The following is a 22100-nucleotide window of genomic DNA, read 5'->3' as shown; positions in this document are numbered from 1 at the left end:
TGTATTCATCCTCACCTGATGAACAATTCTCATTCTCAGGCCCACAGCCCGACTGGTTAGTTTTCTTTCATTCAGGTATTTCTATGCTTTTATGTTCTTTACTCCATCTCTCCAGCTCTGAATAACATCAGGAGACTTTCCTCCTCCTCTCCCTTTGATCTGCAGCAGGAACAGACTGAAATTACTTCATCACACTCTGATGGGACTTGTTCATCATCAGACAGAAGCCTCACTTACTATTATTAAATTATTTCCAGTGTTTGTGCAGCTTCTTATTCTAACCAGGCTAATATGAGCTGGCTTTGTGATATGTTATTTCATGCATCCAGTGAATTTCTTAGATATTTAGAACTTTATTCTCTGATAATAGTTCAGTATTTGCTGATACCTGAGGTCCCATCATGATTAATCCAATCCCACCTCGAGAGCAAAACTAGCTCCTCCCAGACCAGAGGAACTCTCAGACTAACAGGATGTCCTCTGTGTTTTTATTCATTTATTCTCATGAGAATTCACTGTAGATCTGCAAACATCTCCACACACTTTATTAGGTGCACATGTACAGTCCAGTGCAGTCCAATACAACAGCCCTGCACTGACATTGTTGTAACTGTGTAAATGCAGTGATATGATAAGTGTTTCTAGATTAATACTGGATTGAGTTAGACTGTACAGGTGTATCTAATAAAGTGGCCACTGAGACTTCGTTATGTAATATACAATGACAGACTGTATTTTTGAAAGTGTTGGCTGAGGGTTATGAAGAACATATCATTCATATCCTTCAAATGAACACTGACAGAGCCACAGAGCTACTGCCAAAGAAAAGTATGACATTTGGAAAAGAAATGAAAACACACAAAAGCTTATCAGAGAGTTTTCAATGTATCAGTCTGTTTCAGAGTTTGGTCTCATTCCAGGTCTTATGAGATGAATCTGAAGCCTGAGGCTGTTTAACCATGAATTGTGTGTGTGTGTGTGTGTGTGTGTGTGTGTGTAGGACAAAGAGTCCTCAGTATAACTTTCTGTAGCTTAATGGCAGTAACCAACACCCCCACGTCCATCCCCCCAACTCCTTCCTGTCTCCCTCTCCGTCCACTCACCACACAACAATCTACTACAATCCTGCTGCTGCTCGGCACGTGCAACACACACACACACACACACACACACACACACACACACACACACACACACACACACCACACACACACACACACACACACACAGAGACCCCTACACACACACTCTCACATATCAGTGCTCGCCCTCGGCGCAGGCCACAGACCAACATATGTTCTATAATTATCCACAAAGAGAATCTTTCAGCTCTGAACTAATATTTTCTCGTTAAACATTTCATTGACTGGACGGTGGTGACGGCTGCTGCTTGAACTTGTGTGTGTTTCTTAGCCTGGTTGTTAAATATAGAAATGGAGATCTGATTTCCCTCAATTAACTCTTCAAACAAATTAAAACGGTGTCTGCTGCCTTGCTACTGTTTGGAATAAGATGAGATGTTTTATTAATAGAACTTATTACAGTGTGTAACTACTGCATGAAATTACAGAGTAATTAAGTGGACGACCTTTTTACTTGTGCCTAATCTGAATGAAAAAATGCTTTAACTGTAAAAAGACCAGCAGCTAAATGTCAGGGAGCCGTTTGATGCCACATACTGGAGTGTTAACCGACCGCACAGTTTACAGAGCCAGTTGTTAAAAAGGAGTCAAAGAGCAGCAGCAGTTGTTGACGTTGGCATGAATGTGGGATTACCACGACAAACGAAACAGTGGCTGTTTCTTAAAAGGTCTTCTAAAGTCCAGGCAGTAAAAATAAACCGCTGGATTTCCTCCGGTCTGATTTTTGTTGCAGCAGAGCTTCAGGAGGATAAAAGGTCAAACTCAAAATCAGCTTTATTGGAACTTTCCAGCTCCCGTCGGCCTGTCAGCGGCGAATAGATGAAATGTAATGCACAGGCAAATCAATGGGACCGTGGTGGAAAAAGTACTCATCTCTGTGGAAGTAAAAGTCATTTTACTTGAGTAAAAGTACAAGAGTATTATGATTTCAATGCACGTTAAGTACCAACAGTAAAAGTACTCGTTGGGCAGAATGGTTTTATAAAATCTTCGTAGTTCCTCCTGCTGTCAGAGAAATGTGGTAAAGTAAAAAGTTCAATATTTCCCTCTGAAATGAAGCAGAAAAACTCATGTGAAGTACAAGTATCTCAAATTTATACTTCAGGCCTGTTCCAGGACACTTTAAAGACATCTGTCCTTCCCCTCAGACACTTTAACACTTCTGGCTCCAGTTTTTAGTCGTATTCGCTGTTAAATCCAGTTAATCTGAACAAAATAAAGTCCAGAGGATCAGTGGTCGCTTCATTACAGGGAGAATGAGCAGAGACTGGGGTAAAAAGACAAGGGAAAAGCCACATGTTTTGGCATCTTTGCACTGATCACACTTTTCTGTTTTCTATCAAGAGGCATCAGCTCAAACAACAGAACATAACAGGCCTGGAGTTCCTGTTAGTGCTGCCCCCTAGGGAGCAGGACATGTTAATGCATTTTCCAGATTTCCTGTGCACAGGCTCCGGATGTCCCCTCAAACTCCAGTCAGTGGACAGAGGTAGCTCTCACCTGACTCCAACATCACTCTGTGGCTTCTGCAGAACAGATTATACTGTTACAGCTGGAGCAGGTGAGAGAAGACGTTTCATCGAAATTATCATCTTAATCGTGTGATTAAGATATTTAATTTACTCCTGTGTATGTCAGAGGAAAGCAGTCACTAAGAAGATTACATTTAAAGATTTTTGGCATTTATGATTTAAAAATGACGTATTGTTTTTTAACGACTGCTGATTGATTTTCTGTTGATCAATCATTTGTGCAGTGAAAACCAGACCAGGTCTCTCCTGTCATAGGGATATTGTATTTCAGGAAACTTCCCAGTTGAGAAACAAGTAAATAGAAATAAAAACCTCATTTATAAACTGTGACTTTATTTGGAAAGTAGAGTTTTTCTGTCTTGGCTCCATTTTTCCTAAATTTATTGCAGTTGAACAAATTTGATCGAACACAGGAATGAGAAATTCAGATCTCGTGTTCATGTATGGCCAAGGCAGGTAGAGACCTGACATATTTCAATCAAAGCACAAATTATTTTTCAGCTTTGTTTGGATGAGTTCTTTCCCTAACTTCTCCAAAGCGTTTCCATCGCTGCTCGATTGAGTTTGACTGATGTGACATCAAACTGTTCCTCTGGCGTCTGACCTCAGCTTAAACAAAACAAATCTCTTTCACAGAATATCTCAATAGTTGGTCATTTCAACATTGGTCAGAGTTGGCAGTAAATAGCAGAAGCTGCTGGTGTTTTTGGAATGGTCACCATGGCTGTTGTCTTTATCGTTTTTCTCTCCGCTGACTGATAGAAAACACAGGCATCTTGTTGAGTCCTGCTGTTTGTTTTCATCAGATTGTAATGTTTTTAGCAGCGTCTGTAACTGAAACCCACAGAGACTCTGCAGGACACGTCAGACTGTAGGATAAAGGTGGCTGAAGGTGAACATGAACCTTTGTTACTCTGAGGCTGCAAACTTAACAACCTTCACCTTAGAAATAAGGTGAGGTGAGGTGAAGTCAGGTAAGATGAACTTTATCGTCCCAGAGGGAAGATTTGTCTTGGGCACAGTGCTACAGTCTGTTGCTTTACCTAAAACCATCATAGAAACATAAACAGTATTTGATGATCCTAAGTAGCTGCTTCACATGCGTCATATGTAGAGACACAAATGATGCTGAGTTTCAGTTTGTCCTCTGACACTATTTCACCACGATCCTATTAACTGCTGCTGTTTTCATTTCTTGTCATTATCAGAGGGTTTTTAGAAATTCACTAATCCTGCACAGATGACTGTGTCAGTGGTGTTATCTTGTTTCTGCAGTATCTTGTATTAAAAATAAAAATCAGCAGGTAAACAACAACAAACACAGTCAGTTACTTAAACAACTGTAACAGGGCTATCGATAAAAATGTAAGTGTGGTAAATTTTCATGTAGCTTGTATTTTTGCCTGTATATTGTCTGCAAAGTGTTCTGTGTGAGTAAGAATAATAAAAAGCAAAGAGCAGCTGTCAGAAAACGACTTGCTTTGCATTTTCAGCCGATCAGATAAGTTGATGAAAACAAAGTGAGACAGAAATGTTAAAATAAAACACAGCGGCCTGCACATATCTGCAGTGTTTGCTAAAGAGAAAGGTGTGTGTGAGAAACCAGCCGTCCAGCAACAGGTGATTATCTCCTTATCCACACACACCGAGAGATGCAGTAATACACACACACACACACACACCGAGACCAGTGGTCAGATAACAGGTCCGGGATGGAGTGCAAACATGTGCAGACACACACACACTTAAATATCTGTTTCACCAAAGCCTCTCTTACTGTAGACTGACTGTAAGGTGCAGTGGAAGCATCGTGACGGACTGACTGACTGACTGACGGACGTTCGGCATGTTTTAACTCTGGTGAAACCGTCTGTGCGTCGACATATGGAACATGTGGATGGATAGAAAGTGAACCTGCAGCACAGTGAACCAGGATGAGAGGAGCAACAGGAGGATCTTAACTTACACGACGACAACTGGATTTCAGGTCAGTTTCAACCAAGAACAATGGAAGGAAACGATTATTTATTGTTCTGAATCGTACTGTTATTGTCAAACTGGCTGTGCGAGTGAATATGAATGAAGATTGATGTGTTGACATGTTTTTACCACATGTTAAAGTTCTCACTGGGGACATCCACAGGCACGATGCATTGTCCTCAGTTAGATTTGTTTGTTGATTTAGGATGAGTTTATGCAGATAGTGAACCCAACAGCAGAGGAGCATCTGATTTCAACAGACCATCAAGCTGCAACTCAAAGCCAACTTGTTGTTCAGTCGACAGCTGCCTGAATTGAATCATACAGGACACTGAAGCCATTGTTTATTCCCCTGTAATAATAGCTGAAAATTGTGCCACATCACAACAAAGTCATATGCAAAGAGCTCTTTCAAAGTTAACACTGAAGTTATCTTAAAACCTGTTGTGAAAGCACAGTGACCATGGACCTGAGGAGCAGCCCCTCCTGAAATCAGCAGAGGCCACGCCCATCATGGATGAGTCAGACTTTGTGGACGATGACGGGAAAGGTGAGTAGAGGATGATTTTGTCATCCTGTCAGTATCACTCAACTTATCTGCGTGCTAATCTGATGAATGAAAGTGCTTATGACATTTTATCTTTGCTTCAAGAGAATCTGCTGAACAGTGACAAAGTGAAAAGAAGCTAATTTCCTCACTGTAATTAGTCGAGACGTTGTGAGAGTCCTGGGACATGACTCCATATCCAATAATTCCCACAAAAGCAAAACAAAGCAAATCTGCACACACAACAAAGATTTCTTAAAAATTAGTTTTGAAAATTGCCACACTCACTGAATGCCACTGTCTTAGAAGAGAATATGTTTTCAGTCCTCATTAGACGGTTCTATAGAAAGAGCAGTCTGACTGCAGTTTGGTTTAACAAACTAATAAACTAAAAACCTAAAACGAAGAACTTGCTTCTTATAAGACATTCAGAACTAAATACTGATGATGAAATGATTCTTAAATGTAAAAAAAGAAAACGTGTTGTTCAGCGTTTCTCAGTCTACATGTTGGTTACATCTCATTTACTTTTCTCCACGTTCTTTCAATCCTCTGACTCATGACCCCTGATAACCATCCCACGACCTCCTGCCGGGGTCGTGACCCTGAGGTTGAGAAGCACTGACAGATGACAGATATTTGACCCTCGCTGACGTCCTGTTCTGAAAGTCTCTGCATCTCAGTTTGGCAGAGGGAAGGTGACAGTCAGCAGCAGTCACTGCCCAGCAAGTGCTTCACATTTGTTCTTTGTGGCAGAGAATAGTCCACACTGCTGCTGTTGGATATAATAATAATAATAATATGTGATATTCTCCTTTGAAATCAGCTGTTTGCTGGTGGTTCTCCTCACTGTGTAACACCCAGTCAGACCCAGTGAGCACATTTCTCTGTGCAGCTTATTACACTACAGACTGCTCTGCCTCTGTTAGACCAAGCTCCACCAAACCGCAAGAATCTGGTGCTGCCACATCTGGAGACTACTGTTTATGAACCAGGGCTCCAGGGTTTGTTAGATAAATCAGAGGGGTTACGAGAAAAAAAAAGATATTTCTGCTGCACAGATGTTCATTTAAACTTTGCAGAAATATCTCAACAACTATGGACCAATTGTTCTGATGTTTTTGACACACATTCATGGTCCCCAGAGGAATGAATCCTGCTGACACTTGTGATCCCCTGACTTTTTGTCTAGTGCCACCTGCAGGTCGAACTTTTCTCTCATCCAGTCAGATATCTCATCATCTGATTGTTAACATGTAAATTTGGTTCATGCATTCATGTTCCCTTCAGGATGAATCACTTTGCTGATCTTTTCTGCTCCAGCGCCACCATCAGGACAAAGAATAGATAGAGTAGATAGAATAAAAACTCTCACAAGTAGAAACAAAGAGTTTGGGAATCACTGCTCCAGATCAAATCCTCCTGTTTGATTTTCTCCACATGTGAAATGAATTGTTCAGAGCGTGACTGACGATAACCCTCAGTTACACTGAAGCAACAGGTCAAAGAGTGAGATGTGGAGAATGAGGAGGAGGCAGGTCGGTAAAGAAGTGTGAGTTACATACACAGTGCAGCTTGATTGACAGCCTGGATTCACACTGAGATGAAAACGTATCAGAGATTAGAACAGGGATGGAGACCATATGTTCATACACACTGTGGCAACATATAGAAACTCAATAAGGTGAAATGTGAAATAGAGCCAGGATGGAGAGAGCGGGGAGAGGAGAGGATGTGTGCAGTGAGACAGGCAGGGAGCCTGTGGTCCGTACTGTAGGTGGTTTGGGTTTGAGTGACAGCTGGTGCCCACACTGAGATGAAGACACAGCACTTCTTGTTAGTAGCTTTAGATTGGAACCAGATGTTGACTCTGCTACTGTTAGCAGTTTCACTGACTGCCTGACTGTTTTACTGACTGTCTACCTGCCTGCCTGTCTCACTCACTGACTTCCTGTCTGACTGACTGACTCTGTTACTGTTTGACTGCGTGATTATCTGTCTGTGTAAGCGACTGTGCTGTTTACTTACCTGGGGTCAGTTTCACAACGATAGTCTTTGACTGTGGCTTAGAACAAACTAATAATCCGACCTCAGATGTTTGTCTAAATTCATCCATCACACAAAACCGTCTGACCTGAACCTGACTGTCTTAAGTAGAGGTCATTTGTCCTGATGTGAATTTTGTCATATGAATTCTGGGTAAATGGGTAAAACTCTTCACTCTCTGATCACGGCCTCCATCACAACTCTCTTTGTCACTGGTCAGCAGGTGTCTCTGATTGTCTCTGTGTCACAGAGATCTTAGTTCAGAGCTGGACTGTTAGAGGGTGGATAACTTTTTAGACTCTCGTTTGGTGAAACTGTCTGACCTGCATCAGACCTGACACCACAGACCAGTCTGTCTGTTCATCAGTCTGTACGACTGACCGTCTGCTTGACTGTGTATCCGTCTACCTGTCTGTCTGCTCACTGGTCTGAGCGCCTGCTCAGAGCGTCACCTCCAGGCAGCCAGTGTGAACCCAGAGCATTACTCTCTCTCTCTCTCTCACCTCCTCACTCACTCACTTTCATATCTATTTTAAACCTGCCACACTAATACCTGACATTTCTTATCATCTCTAGGTTTCTTCATTATCTCACACTCAGTGCGCTGAAGCATCATTGTGTAAAAATACAAAGAAATCACCTCTTTAATGCTCAGAGATAGCAGATTAAACACTTTCCCAGCTAACCCAGATGTCCATCCAAATCAGTCATTCACCATCAGTTAGACCAAACTTAATGCAGTTTTCACATTTCTCAGGAAAACCCTCTGATTTTAGACCTGACCTGTAAGAATCAGCTAATGTTGATCAGTTGGCTGTGATCAGCAGTGACTCGCTGATACATGGTTTATGTAAAGAAAAGCAGCTTCATATTTTAGAGGCTGAAACCAGCTGATGATGGTTTCAAAGTCACTCAGATGATTGATAGATGATCAAAATGCTGATGAATCTTTTCAGCTCTGTACTCTGAGCTCCTCTAACGATGATCCCGATAATGGTCTGAACTTTCAGCCAGCGTCCAGTCCTGATGTGGGCTGCACAGCACCGACATTATCCTGCAAATATCTTCTATTCTTCTCTGTTAAGATCTAATTGTCGTTCTAGTTTTCCGTTGCTGTCCGGTGTCTTTCTCTGATCAGCTGCAGTCAGTACCTTTTAAAACCGACCACCACTCTCTTTTAATCTCTTCCTACCAGACACACCGATGCACCAGCCTGGATACTCTCAGGCAGACACCGCGCTGTTATACCCCCCCTCTCTGTCCCCCGACCCGGTCAGCCCGCTGACTCACCTGGGGACGCTGCTGGCCGGACACGACGCACCGAGGACCGGCAACGGATGGGACAGGTAGGATGGAGAAACCAGCTGGGCGCAAGAGCTCCGCAACAAAAAGTCCCGTAACACACACTCACACACAGACACACACACACACACAGTGCTCCGAGTTAGGAAGGTGAGGTGAGGGTTTTCTGCAGCTTATCCCAAACGTCTTCAGAGGAGCCTCACCGTGCCGTGAGGAATGAGCGCTCGGACGTGAGAATGCGGCGGGGTCGATCTGCCTCTGTGTCACTGGTGGAATGAGGTGGCGCAGGGATGGTGTGTAGGTATTAAAATGCCAGGAGGAAAAGTATTTGGGGAGGCAGAGACCCCACCCCCTTGCCTTTGAAATCCCAACAGCGGGGAGTGAGGAACCGAGGAGCGGGGAGGTTTGGAGAGGAGAGGCGCGGCTGTGGCGCAAAGAGCGCACGAGTCAGGGTGGCATCACTGACGAGTCTTTACATGATCTCAGTCCTCTGTGAATACTTTACAGTCTTTACATGAATTCATCCTTTAATGCTGCACCAGGCTTCATGAGGTCTGTGTTCATCGTAGGAAGTGTCTTTGTTCATTTCTTCTTCAGGCTTGTAGATGGATTAAAATCAAATATTACATTTGACTGTATTTTCATCAGGACAGTTTTACAGTCTCTACAGAATATAAGTCTACATGTATGTAATTATGACCAGAACTTTGGAATGAACGGCACAATTTGGAACCATAGACAAACCCAACAAAATCAGGTTTTAGTCTGGTGATGATCCTTTGTGCCGTGATTCAAGCTTTCATTTTTCCATGACACTCTCACTGGGTGGCAGGCAGAGTAAAAGTCAATATTCCAAGTTAATCTAAAGTTAATCAGAGGCTTCGTCAGTCTGAGTTAGTTTAATAAAGTGGTTATCTTCCAGCGTTACAGTCTTTTTAGCTCTAAATTCTCTCTGTGTTTGTTTTCCTCAGTTTTTCACTTCTTTGTCGAGACACAGCTGTAGCTGCTCGTCCTAAATTCCTTCTGATTGCTCCAGAAAATTCCTGCTGCTGCCAAAAATCATAAAATGCATCAGTTTCTTTCAGACTTCTGCAACTGTGTATGAATCTTTCCTGATTGTTGGCACAAGTCAAAGATGTGCACTAAAGATCACCAGAACAGAAACCTGAAAACAAGTTCAACAAAGCAGAGAATGTGAAATGAACCCATCAAACCCTGTGGAACCTTTGACAGGAGGTCGGCGTGACGTGACACTAACTGAGTGTCGGGCTGGTGAAGCTTTTAGAACGCCTTGTTTTCTCCTGTCTGTTTTTACTGCACTGACACCTGTGGGGTCGTGCTCACTAACAAACCTAACGATGATTGTAGTCATTACAACTTTCAACCACCACTACAGCAACCTGTGGACCAGGAGATGTACTTTTTTGGAGGTGAAAGTGCATTCCTCTCCTCCCTTCCCCCCACTCTGTCCTCAGTCCACTCTGTGTTCCCGGTGTGAAATACCAGAGGGTCTGAGCTCCTGACACACTCACCTTTGACCTTTGAAGAGGGGAAGGTCTAATTTAGACCACTGGTGGCACCCTGGTGACTGACCACACACACACACACACAGGCAGTCAAGTGTGAACCCTGAACTGTGAACTGTGGAGAGAGGTGTCCAGGGTCAGTGGGATCCCCGTCATATATGAACAAAACTGTCAGTATCCAGCTCAGCAAGCAGACGCTCCTCCTTACAAGGAGCCTCCTCTGAATGCATGTACCATTGTACTGAGGACGGGATTAAATATTAAATAAGAGCTGGGGTGACTTTTTAAAGAAAGGTCTGTACCCAGGTTTGAGATGGAGCCAGAGACAAACGCAGAGTTTGAGGATTATTATTATTTGTTGGGAAAAATGCACGACATTTTTCTCTCAAGACGCGTCCAAATAAAGGACGTCAGGACTCTTTAACCTGTTTTTCCCTGTGTCTTTGCAGTCAGTCCACTGTGGCCCAGGTCCAAAAATCCCAGACTTATCCTTTAAGGAAAAAGCACTGCAGTGAAGCATTCAGATACACTCCAGACTCAAATAACACAATGAGTCTTGTTATATTTCCACCTCCACAACTGAATTCTCACAAGTTGACTGTGCGGAGGAGATATTCACAACATATGAGGGGGGTGTTTGTGTGGCTGAAACACAGACGAGTTGTTTGGAGAGTTCAGTTTGCAGCTCAGTGAACTGCGGTGTGGCTGCTGATGTTGTTTAGCTTTTTAGCTGTAACCAACATGTCAGTTTTAACAATAGATGAAATGTTGCAATGTCCCCTGCAAACACACAGTCTGTTTCATATAAAGACAGTTTTTCTGGCAGTACAAACCATCTGCAGTTTGATGTCAGAGACCAATGCAAAGCTCAGTTTGTCTGTGCAGAAGAAGCTGGGTGACACTTTTCTCCCTGCACAACATTTCAGAAAAGATTTCTGCAAACTTTACCTGACTGTCACAGGTGTGTGTCTGCGTTAGTCTTATTTAACTGAAACTGTATGAAACAAGTCTCATTCGTGCAAAACAACACAGCAGATTAATCCCCAGGAGTTTGACTCTGCTCACCCTGAACAACCTGAAAAGACTTTTTTTGTTTATGAGCAGAGAAGAACATGAACTCTGTCGCTTAGTTTTAACCCACTTAGCCTCTGCATGTGTGTCTGATCAGTCGTGTGTTTTCTGTGTGTTACTGTGGTGTTATTGGGTTTTCCTTGTTAAAGCCAGGACCCTGCTGCTTCAGAGAGTGACCCTGCTCTCCTCTCTGCTGACACTGATGCACAGTGCTACGTGTTGAACACCTAAAGAAAAGTATTTTTATTTTAAGTATTTTATCTTGTTTCCGTTTTGCAGTCGTGTCCTGATCTTTACATCCTTATGCTTTTCATTGAAAATGTGCTTCAAACCTGCAGCAACTATTTTCAGCCTCAGCTGACAGAAACAAGCTGTGAACAGTTACAACAGTAGAAGCTGGAGAGCAACAGTATAGAGTGTTTCTCTGAGAACAGCTGCCTGCTGCGGCCGAGCAGTGGGAGTGAACCAGAGCAGTAAAGTTCAGGTCCAGACAGATGAACAATGAGCTGAGACTCACTGAAGCTAAAGCTCTGTAGAGCTGCACATTCAGGTGATCATATCTTTGTAGGTTATAAAGGTATTGATTATAACGGCTTTACAGGAATAGTTTGACTTTGTAGTTTTCTGTACAGTTAGTATGAACCAGGTTAGCGTAGCATAAGGGTTGGAAACCAGGAGAAACAGCTTGGTGTGGCCCACAAGTAACAAAACCTTCCCTCCACCACCTTTAAAGCTGATTAATTTAGTTTGTTTAATCTGTGCAGAGACTGAAGTGTATAAATGACAGGTTGTGATCTTAGTGGGGGTTTGACATCTGACTGTTTCTTTACAGGGAAAAAAACTAACAATATTTCCTAAAATGTGGCATTATTCCTTTAAAAAAAAGACTGGAGATATTTACATTTTCATTGAATAATATTTCAGAGCCGCTTCCTCAGGATTATTCTTTACTCAGAAAACACATTTCCTCACGTCGTGATCCTGTGTCATTGACTTTGTTTCAGTTTATATTTGTTGTCATCAGTCACAAAACTCAGCTTTATCTTTCTGGCCCTTGCTCTCCTCCCCTCGTGTCAACAGTCTTCATTATGAGTAGCATTCCAGACCCCGGGGCCCGGGGCTGTAACTCTGTGTCTGGCTCCTCATTACATCGTTGCTGCAGAGCAGCTAATGTGACAGCTGCTATTGTTAGCAGAGCTACACGGGGCCGTTAATGTTCCTGTTCTCTCGGCCACTTACCTGCTGTTCAGCCCAACATCTGAAATCCAATCACACAGATGAGTTTGCAACAGTTTTAAGTTAATTTCCCAAATTGAAATTAATGACTGGGTTTTCCTGCATTAAAGCCTTTAAACACGCATGAGTAGAAAATGTAATAATATTAGGTCAGTTTGAAGCCATTATTTATGAATTTATTTGAGCATCTGAAAGCATTAAAGCAAAAATCTAACAAGCAGGAAAATGATTTATTACATTTTACATTTTTATATGAGAATTAGTGAAGCAAACATGTTATATCACAGATGACTGAATACTTTATTACTTTGCTAAAAAAAAAAAAAAGAAAAATAACACACATATCCATTCCACAGTGAAACTAGTGAAATCTTGTGTGTGATGCTGATTAAAAAAGAAAGATTATGACTGATTCTGTTTAAGTTGAATTGTGGTTTCCACAGCTGCAGGACTTTTTAAATTTCAGTGAAATGACAAAATGAATGATGGAAAAAAATAATAGAATCAATTTGAACAAATAAAATGAAAAAAGACAGAAAGGAGGAAAATAAATGTAAGGAACAGAACAGATTTTATATCGTAAGTTTGAAAACTTATTCTTTTAAACCAGGTGGTTTTAATGTCCATATCTAACTGATTATTGAATCATTTGTTTTATTTGTGCAGAATTATCCAGTCAGTGTAATATGTGATGTTAATTAACAAAATGTCGTCGTCCCTTTCACTGTGACTCTGTATCTTCAGTGTGAAAACAGAAGATATAAAAATAACTCTTCCATTGTTTAATGTGTCAGTAACGCAGTGTTACCATATCCTTCCATATACCTGCGTCTCCCGTCACATCGGAAACTATCTTTGGCACGTCTTTATTTATGACTCAGCTCTGCTGGGTCCATTATGACGATGGGTTCAGTGTCTGGAGATGATACGAACGGTGTGTTTAGTCTGAGGAGCTTCATGCCAGCTCGACAGAATCTGAGACTGAAGTCTAGTGTTTACTCCTGTGTCAGTTTTTCTCTGCACTTTAACCACTTTCACTTGTTTGGACTGTTTCAGATACAGACTGTTACACATGCTCCTTTAATACACACTTATGGTTAACCAACACTCGCCTGTTCCTGAGTTCTGTGGGTTTTTAGCCATGTTAGTCGTCCTATAGCAGTTCATGGCCTTTCTCAACAACTATTGGATGGATGGCCATAAACTTTTGTACAGACGTTTGTGTTTCTATCTTTAAGTTCACAAGTTTGAAAATGCGTTGCTGTTTTTTTCCTTCAGCTGCGTAGCCAAGACTCACACACAAATATAGGATATTTTCTGGTTGTTTGTGACACACACACTCTCGTCCAATCAGGAGACTGGACCCAGGGTTTCAAGGCTGTCAGTTACTGGGAACAACAAGGGAAACAGGAAGAGAAGCTCATGCAGACCAGAGCGTCATCATCCTGCACGCCAAGGTGGCTCAGAAGTCCTACGGCAACGAGAAAAGGTTTGTTGATGCCTCTGTGGACATAGACTAAAACAAGCTCGGACCTTTCCAGTCCTGAGAGGTTTACATTTATTTTACTTTATCCACAGGTTCTTCTGCCCTCCTCCGTGTGTTTACATCAGCGGCCATGGATGGAGGGTCATGCAGGATCACCTCAAAGGTGAGGAAACAAAATTCTAGTCAACTTCAGAGGAGGACATTGAATGCAGCTCTGAGTTTGAAAACCCTGCTCTTCCATATTTTGTCTTCCCTCTGTTCCTCCATTGTCTTTCTCCCCCTTCATCCCTCTCTTTTCCTTTTCTCTCCTTTCTTCCTGTCATCCTCCTCCAGCGGCTGGTTATGGAGACTCTGTATATCGAGTGTATGGTTACATGTGTCTGGACAGCTCCAGTCAGTCTCAGGCAGACACATTCAAACTGGTCTTCGATGAACAGCCAAACTCCAGGGTGAGAGAACTGTGTGTGTGTGTGTGTGTGTGATTTATCTGATCTGGTGCCATGCACATACCTGTCTGCTGTGTTTTACTGGACCTCACCTGTCAGTCACCTTCCTTCAGTGACAGAGACTAATCTTCTGGAAGTTTAAAGTGGCCTTTGTCCGAGCTAAATGATCCTCTCACTTCCTCTCCAGGCAGCAGGAGAACAGTGATGTGTGAAGAAGTAGCAGGATGCTGTATATTCATATTCATTCTTTGTCCTGAGCAGTGGACAGAGATCAATACCTGATTATAGATTTAGAGGGTTTATAGGTTTATAAACATTATCAACACATATCAAAAAAGTCACGGTGCATCGTGCAGCTTCGGTTCGTGTCGACTAGCTGTCTCAGAGTTGAACCACCAGCTGTGGATGAGTGAGTGATGGGATCCTAAACCTCAGCTGAAGCCTGTTGTGTCTCAGCTCAGTGTGTTTACCCAGACGAGACAATCACCTCCTTTATTACAGACGACTGTTGACTCGGCAAACAGTCACGTCTGACAGAAAAACTACGCTCCTGTAAACACTGTGTGTGTTCACCGGCCTCTCGCTGAGAAAGAGAACGCAGGAAACAGACGTCCTGCGTCTGTGTTACTGTACAGTGCATCAGGAAAGATGTCAAACTCACCAGGACATTTGTTATTTTAAAAGTTTGTCTTTCAACAAACTATTTATCAGAGCAACAATTTGAAACACCTCTTCAATATTCCTGACTCTCCATCCTCTGAGTCCTGAGGCTGAATGGATTCAATATTATAAACATGCTTCACTTCCACCGAGTGTTGGAATATATTTTCAGTCCAGTTGAAATTTTCCAGACACATCCTTCTCTCTGTCACACACACTCAGTCTGACTGTCTCTGTGTTTCTGCAGCAGATGTTCGCCTGCGCCAAGTCCCTGTTCATCTCCGACCAGGACAAGAGGAAACACTTCCGCCTGTTGCTGCGACTCTTCCTGGGCAACAGACAGGAAGTGGGTTCTTTCCAGAGCAGAATGATCAAAGTCATCTCCAAACCCTCCCAGAAGAGACAGTCCATGAAGAACGCCGACTGTGAGTCACATACTCAGCACTTCTCCTTCTTCTCTCTCCAGATAAAATGAGAAACAACAGAGGATGAAGCAGATGAAGTGTTGTGAAATTAGTTACAACCAAAACAAAGTGGTTTATTAGAACAAAAGGCACCTGTCTGATGACAAATCAAGACAAGGAAAAGACAAATAAAGTAGAATACTGGATGCTAACATCTAATCTCTGTTTTCTCAGTCTGTGAAAAATCTACAGTTATTTCTCTTGTTTCGTGTCATGACTCACAGGTTACAGATGATGCCAGTAAAAACCAGTCCACACAGACCGTACATTCTCACAGGCAAAAAGGGGCTAAAGTCTGAGTCCCTGTGCTGCAGAGTGATCATTACTTTACATTACAGTATCTCTTTGTTTGTGTGTTTTCAGTGTGTATCTCCTCGTGCTCCAGAGTAGCTTTGTTCAACCGTCTGCGCTCACAGACGGTCAGCACTCGTTACCTCTCAGTGGACAGAGGAGCTTTTGTTGCCAGCGCCAGACAGTGGACGGCGTTCACTATCACCATGGGTAAATGTGTGTGTCACAGCTTGTGTGTTAACTGTACATTATGGCTTGTGCACTGTAAAGGTCACACTGTGGTCAGAGGATAAAAATGAATGAAAAGAATCCAGATATTCTATAAAAACATCATTAAAATCACTAAATGATTTTCACATAATGATATAGATTCACGTTGACATATGATGTTAATACACACAGCTCATATGCTGCTGCTTGAATTTCTCCTGCTCTTCTGCTCCAAACGTGATAAACAAGGAAATAGTTAGTGTTTTCCTGCGTGCAGCAGCGAGGTGAGCATCCTAACGGAGGGTGTACCACAGGGTCGAGTGATTGGACAAATATATATTTTATTCAGCTAATTTAATGGTGTAGCTCCTTGGTAATTCAGCTTGAAAGATAATTAACCTGTAAAGCACATTTCAAAGTGCGCACCAGTGGAGCTCGGCCACGTTAGCATGTTCTTGTTGCACTGATTACACACAGCAGATGCTCTCTGATCAGTTGGTCAACTCATAAATCATATTTTAGAACTAGACCAAAAACTGAAGGTAATCTGTGTGATATAATATGAAGATTAAATGTCCTGTTAAGTAAAGCAAGCTTTCTCAAATTTGTGTACTGCCTCATACACATCATATTCCAGTCATACTGTACGTTATAAGCAGTCAGGGAAATGAACAGGCTCCTCTGACATCTCTGTGGTGCAGGAGTCAGGAGACACTGAAACAGGGATGACCAGCGGCCGTCACTGGCATCAGCTCGTACCTTCCAGTCACCAGACGGTTTCCCTCACCACATGGCCACCCTGCATAAATACAGTCACTGTGCGAGCCGTTATTCACCAGTGTTTCCCTCACACACGTCTGGAAAAGCCTGTCCAAAGATCCGTGAGGTTATTTATTTAACACAGTGCCCGGTGTGCACGGACCTCCCACCACCAAAACCCCGAGCTCAGTCATTCATCTGTCTGCAGTCTCTCCTCTCTACTATCACTGCACACACACACACACACACACACACACACACACACACACACACACACACACACTTTTGTTCTGTCTGTATTATCTGTTGACACTGAAATAAGCCGTAGTTGGAAAAAAGTTTTTCATGTGAAAAGATTTCACTGAGTCTGTTTGACTTTCTGTGGAGAAATGACAAAGTGTGTGTGTGAGTGTGTGTGTTGCAGTGGAACTTTGTCCATTAATATAAATGAATATTCATACATAGTTTTGTCTGTGTGTGTGTGTGTGTGTGTGTGTGTGTGTAGTGGAGGACCAACGTGCTGACCAAGGAGACTTTGTGCTGAGCGAAGGCTTCATCTGTTACGGCTGTGTGGTCCAGTTAGTGTGTACTGAGTCTGGAGTAGCGCTGCCACCCATGGTAACACACACACACACACACACGTACACTGAAGCACAAATGTACAACAGGATGTATTCTGTGCCTGTGCATTGAGATAAGATTAACTCATGTAAAAGTAAAAAGTGTCCTTGAGCGAGACACTATACTCCCACCACCTCGCAGGCTGCTGTTATGGATTTCAGTCCTTTTAGAGAAACCATGTGATACTGTTTCATCCAGCAGGAGTCTGACCTGTTGTTTTCTGTGTATTGCAGCACTGACGCAGGGAGAGTTGATCATTCCCTTCAAAAAAGTACTAAAAGTCAACAAGTCCTATATGATCATTTCTAACCACAGCAGAGTGAAAAGGTGCTCGCGCTGTGCAGCTGTCACACTTGATTATTTCATGTTTCAACCACACAGCTGAGGTATAATCACTGCTCTTAGCCTGTATGTCTCACAGATGTGTCCGTGCAGGTGTTACATAACCTGCTAATCCCAGAAATGTTGTTATTGTTCCTCCCATCATCCAGTTGAAGTTAAACTGAGAGGAACCTCTTAGCAGAATCCCTCACATTTCGCTGAGCAGAGTCTTTCTCATTCCTCCTAAACTGCTGTCATAACAACCTCAGCAGCTGGCCTGGTGGTACACGGTGAAGGTATAGCTGCACGCTACACCTCTATATGTTTTTATAGTCGAGGCCTATTGCTGCTCGGTTTGTTTGAAGACAGAGGATCTTTGGTTGCGTGACGAGCGGCTGGGTTCGGTTGTTTGGTTGTGGTCGACGTTCAGGGACTGCAGAGGTGAAGGAAGATGTACGGACCAAAAAGTTCTGCATCAGCAGCTCTAAAGAGACATGAGAACAAAGTGTTTAATACTCTGTGTGTGGTGAGTTCAGGGTGCGTTGGAGGGTGTAGGCCTGGAGATACTAGAAGTCAGTGAACCTCCGGCAATGCACAGACCACCTGGTTGATGGACAGTTTGTACAGCTTTTTAAAATCTCATCACTCATCAGTTAACGAGCTCTGTCAGCTTCCTGTAGGCAGCTGTACCACCTCAGCTGTGTTAGCTCGGCCTCTGCCTGCTGTACGTTTGCAAATCAGCCTTTTGTTGTTTTATCCAACCAACTACTGTGTCCTCTGACCAGCTTCCCTGCTTAATGTAATATGTGTGTGTGAGAGCATGGTACCCAGCAAATGAATCTGACCTTTGTCTTGTTAAATGCCACCAGGTGATTCGAAAGGTCAACAAGCAGCACGCCATCTTAGACGTGGACGAGCCTGTTTCTCAGCTCCATAAATGTGCCTTCCAGTTCAGAGACAGTCCTCAGTCCTACCTGTGTTTATCCAACGACACCATCATACAGTACCAGGTGAGACCGGTTCGATCTCTTTATTCCTCCTCCTTATGTCTCCATCATCCACCCATCACACCTTCTCTCTCTCTCTTTCTTTCCCTTCAGGCTCCCTCCAGCGTCAAAGACCCCAGCAGAGTGGTGCTGAACGACGGATCCTGTTGGACCATCATCGGAGTGGAAACAGTGGAATTCACCTTTAATCAGGGTCTGGCCTGCATCCAGACACCAGTCAGTCCTTTTCCTGTTATCACAGGGTTAGAGGTGAGTTGGATCAGACAGGTAGTGCAACACACACACACAAACACACACTGACGCTCAGCTAACCACAGTGACAGTGAACACCAGCGTTCAACGTGAGACTCTGTGGTGGCAAATACATTCTGTGCATTTAATTATATCAACTCTAAATCATGGGGTCAAAAAAAATGTGTTGGACTTTTAATGTGTGTGTGTGTGTGTGTGTCTGCAGGTGAATGGTGGGGGACACGTCGCCATGCTGGAAGTCCATGGAGAAAACTTCAGCCCTCATCTCAAAGTCTGGTTTGGCAACAGTGAAGCTGAGACCATGTTCAAGTGAGTTCAGAGGAGAAAAGGATTAATATGGATGAATGTTGTCGTTTTAAATGAAAAAAGAGAAACAAACACACAGTTCAGAGAGAAAAGTCAGATCGATCTGATTTTAGGACTGACACACTTTGTCTCTGAGCAGTTATATCTCTGTAAACACAGTCTGCTGACAAACGTACAGTACAACATCACATGTAGACACTCGGAGCAACAGTTGTCATTACTCTTTTATTGGCCGTCTGCTCTGTTGCCTGGTTGCCTTTAAAAGCTGGTGGAGAACTGAGGACCATGTGGGAAAAATACTGCGTCAGACGATTAAACAAGCTGTTCACAACTCCTTTTTCTTTTCTAGTTCGAGTTCAAAGTGTCAGAAAGGTCGGGTTCTTATATCAGACTAACCTGATAACAGTTTGTTTACGTTCATAAATTGGGCTTTTTGCTTTAACAATCAGTCTGAGGCCCTTTTTTATTTATTTATGACTGTTTCATGCCATCGCCTCTCATGCTGCTTCACCACAGAGGCACCAGGTGTGGAGCTGAGCAGCACAAGGGGCAAATTAACGTGAGACTGCTGGGGTCTGTGGAGCTGGCTGCTCATAAAAGTTGGCCTAAATATGAACAGTTTTATGGCATTTTCACGTAAAAATATTAAGTGGCACTTCCTGAGAAAAGATTATGTAACTTAACCCAAATTATATTTCATTTGACCCAGATTTCAAAAACTGTTATTTTGCAGTTTGTTGAGGAATTTCAATAAAACACAACAGAGCCTTGAATTGTTCTGCTGAAAATTATGGGATGTTTTAGCAGTGAGGATGTCCTATTATACAAAACAAGTTTGATGCACATATCACCTGCTCAGATCAGACACATGGAATAATTACAGTATGTCAAAATACATCACATATTACATATATAGTCATTAGATGGTGATTAGGTGATGCCTTCAAATGTCCAGTTAACAGAAATCTACAGCAGAGAAAGGCAGTTAATCCTCACACTGGTTTGTTTGGCAAGAAAAATACTTGATCATCAAAATATCTGCTGATTCATTTTCTGTCAGTCATCTTTATTCTCAGGTAATGTCATCAGAAACTTTCATTCTGCTTCATTCATTCATTCATTCATTATTCAGGGCAAAATTCTGGAAATCATTTGTGACAGTTTTCCCCAAGAGGTTTGGCTACAAATATTCATTCATTCGGGCATGACATCGAATTTACTGAACTATTTCCCTGTATTCAACCATTTTGAGAAAAACCAAGACCGGACCTGAGGAGCATAAAGAGGCTTATGTTGAACCCATCAGCGCACAGGGAACACTCCTCTCTCTAACTCTTATGGTGGAGTCTATAAATTACCGGCAGGAACTTGACATTAAGGCGTCTCCTCACAGAATCTCGCATGACGCATCCTGAAGCAAAATAGCCTCTCTGACGTCAAAATCCACCTCAGATCCCACACCTGAAGAGCGGGGACGTCGTAAGCCAGGGTCTCTGGCTGAGAGCTGCTCGCCACGAGGTTCTGCAAATAATTCCTCCCATCAGCAGCAGCTCGGCAGCGTAGAGGAAGGCCGTGTTTGTGTAACAGTCATCCACAATGTGCTGTTTGTACGAGAGGCTGCAGCCAATTAGGAACATGATCCGTCTCTGCCATGGAAGCCTGAGGTGTAGGATGGGTCTGAATGAAATGCCTTATAGAAAGGGCATTCAAAATGTCTGTATTTAATATCAGCCACACGATTCTGTTTAGTCTGTCTCATAATCATCTAATTACCTACTTTAGTTTGCAGTTATTATAGTTTCTCTCTTCCTGTAATCTGCCTCCAAACAGGACTGTTGAGTTATGAGAAGTGCAGTATAAATAAAGTTTCATCACTTTATTAAGACATTAGACACTCTGTTTGTCATTGTAGGCGTGCAGCGCTCAGAGACCACCAGCAGCAGAAAACAAACAAGATAAATATGATGAGGCAGCATCCTCTCTATATATAACATTTAACATTGTCAATACAGACAAATTAGATGTTTAAAAAACATTACAGAGACGTGTGAGTATTGTCGTCACATTTTATCCCAGACTTACTTTTATCTTTCTGTTTTTTTTCCTCAGGTCTCCCAAATCTCTGCTCTGCGTCGTTCCTGACGTCTCTGTTTTCAGTGACGGCTGGCGCTGTCTGCGCCGCATCATCACCGTCCCTCTGTCTCTCATCCGATTGGACGGCCTGATTTATCGCACAACGTTCAGTTTCACCTACACCCCCGAGCTCCAGCCGCCTCCGTCCGTCCGAGGGGCAGGAGGAGGAGGGAAGAGAGACGGAGGGGTGGACGGAGGCCAGGAGGACGATGTCCTGTTAGAGACCATCCATCAGGAGTTCACCAGAGCCAACTTCCACCTCTTCATGCAGAGTTAACTGAACTGTCCTCAGGTGAATGTCTGCAGTCTGATGATCAGGCGGAGATCACAACAGAAACTGATCGTCTGCTTTTACATCAGTTCTGGTCCAACTTTAAAGTCACAGGCTTTTCTCTGGGCCACAGTGTTCTCTCCTGTTAAGCTCTGGTAATGTTTACTGGGTCAGAATATTCAGTGGGTACACTGGAATCACCTGACAACAAGATAATAAGAAATATGTGATTTATAATTATCGATCAGTTAAATCCACTTCACACTAATGCCCTCAAATTATTTAGGAAACAGTGAAGAACAGTGAATTTGAAAACATCTATTCTTCTGTTTCAGACTAAAACTGAAACACCCCAGAACGTGTGACTCTAAAAACAGCAGCTTGGTGTTTGTCGTGAAGTAAAGAACTCTCCTTCACCTCTAATCTTTCTGTGGTCAATCAGTTTTAATAAATGAGGAAACAGTAACTTCAGAGAGTAAACTGCCCACTCA

General features: G+C 42.8%; 2 protein-coding genes across 8 annotated transcripts in view; one reads left to right on the top strand and one right to left on the bottom strand.

The window, feature by feature from the left end:
- matn4 (matrilin 4) overlaps positions 1–9000 on the bottom strand; it is a 23066-nt gene extending 14066 nt beyond the window's left edge. For both annotated transcript variants that reach the window (XM_051074562.1, XM_051074563.1), the window contains exon 1: positions 8538–9000. The gene's annotated coding sequence lies outside the window, so the exon portion shown is untranslated. The remainder of the gene's footprint in view (positions 1–8537) is intronic.
- LOC108901465 (recombining binding protein suppressor of hairless-like protein) lies at positions 4369–22100 on the top strand. Of its 6 annotated transcripts, XM_051074564.1 has the most exons (14): positions 4369–4661; positions 5113–5204; positions 8443–8593; positions 13737–13871; positions 13961–14031; positions 14202–14317; positions 15222–15399; positions 15802–15945; positions 17204–17316; positions 18510–18650; positions 18741–18896; positions 19105–19208; positions 21315–21630; positions 21945–22100. In XM_051074564.1, the coding sequence occupies exons 2-13, from the start codon at positions 5168–5170 to the stop codon at positions 21613–21615; spliced, it is 1647 nt and encodes a 548-aa protein (XP_050930521.1). In that variant the 5' UTR covers positions 4369–4661; positions 5113–5167; the 3' UTR covers positions 21616–21630; positions 21945–22100. The 6 variants fall into 6 exon arrangements, with proteins under 6 accessions (XP_050930521.1, XP_018558450.1, XP_018558448.1 ...); XM_018702934.2 differs by having other exon boundaries at positions 15225–15399; positions 21315–22100; XM_018702932.2 differs by having other exon boundaries at positions 21315–22100.

The sequence above is a fragment of the Lates calcarifer genome, linkage group LG12 (genome assembly GCF_001640805.2).
Source record: "Lates calcarifer isolate ASB-BC8 linkage group LG12, TLL_Latcal_v3, whole genome shotgun sequence".
In the NCBI taxonomy this organism is placed as follows: domain Eukaryota; kingdom Metazoa; phylum Chordata; class Actinopteri; family Centropomidae; genus Lates; species Lates calcarifer.
Note: the sequence above shows the minus strand (reverse complement) of the source record. Positions and strands in the feature narration are given on the sequence as shown.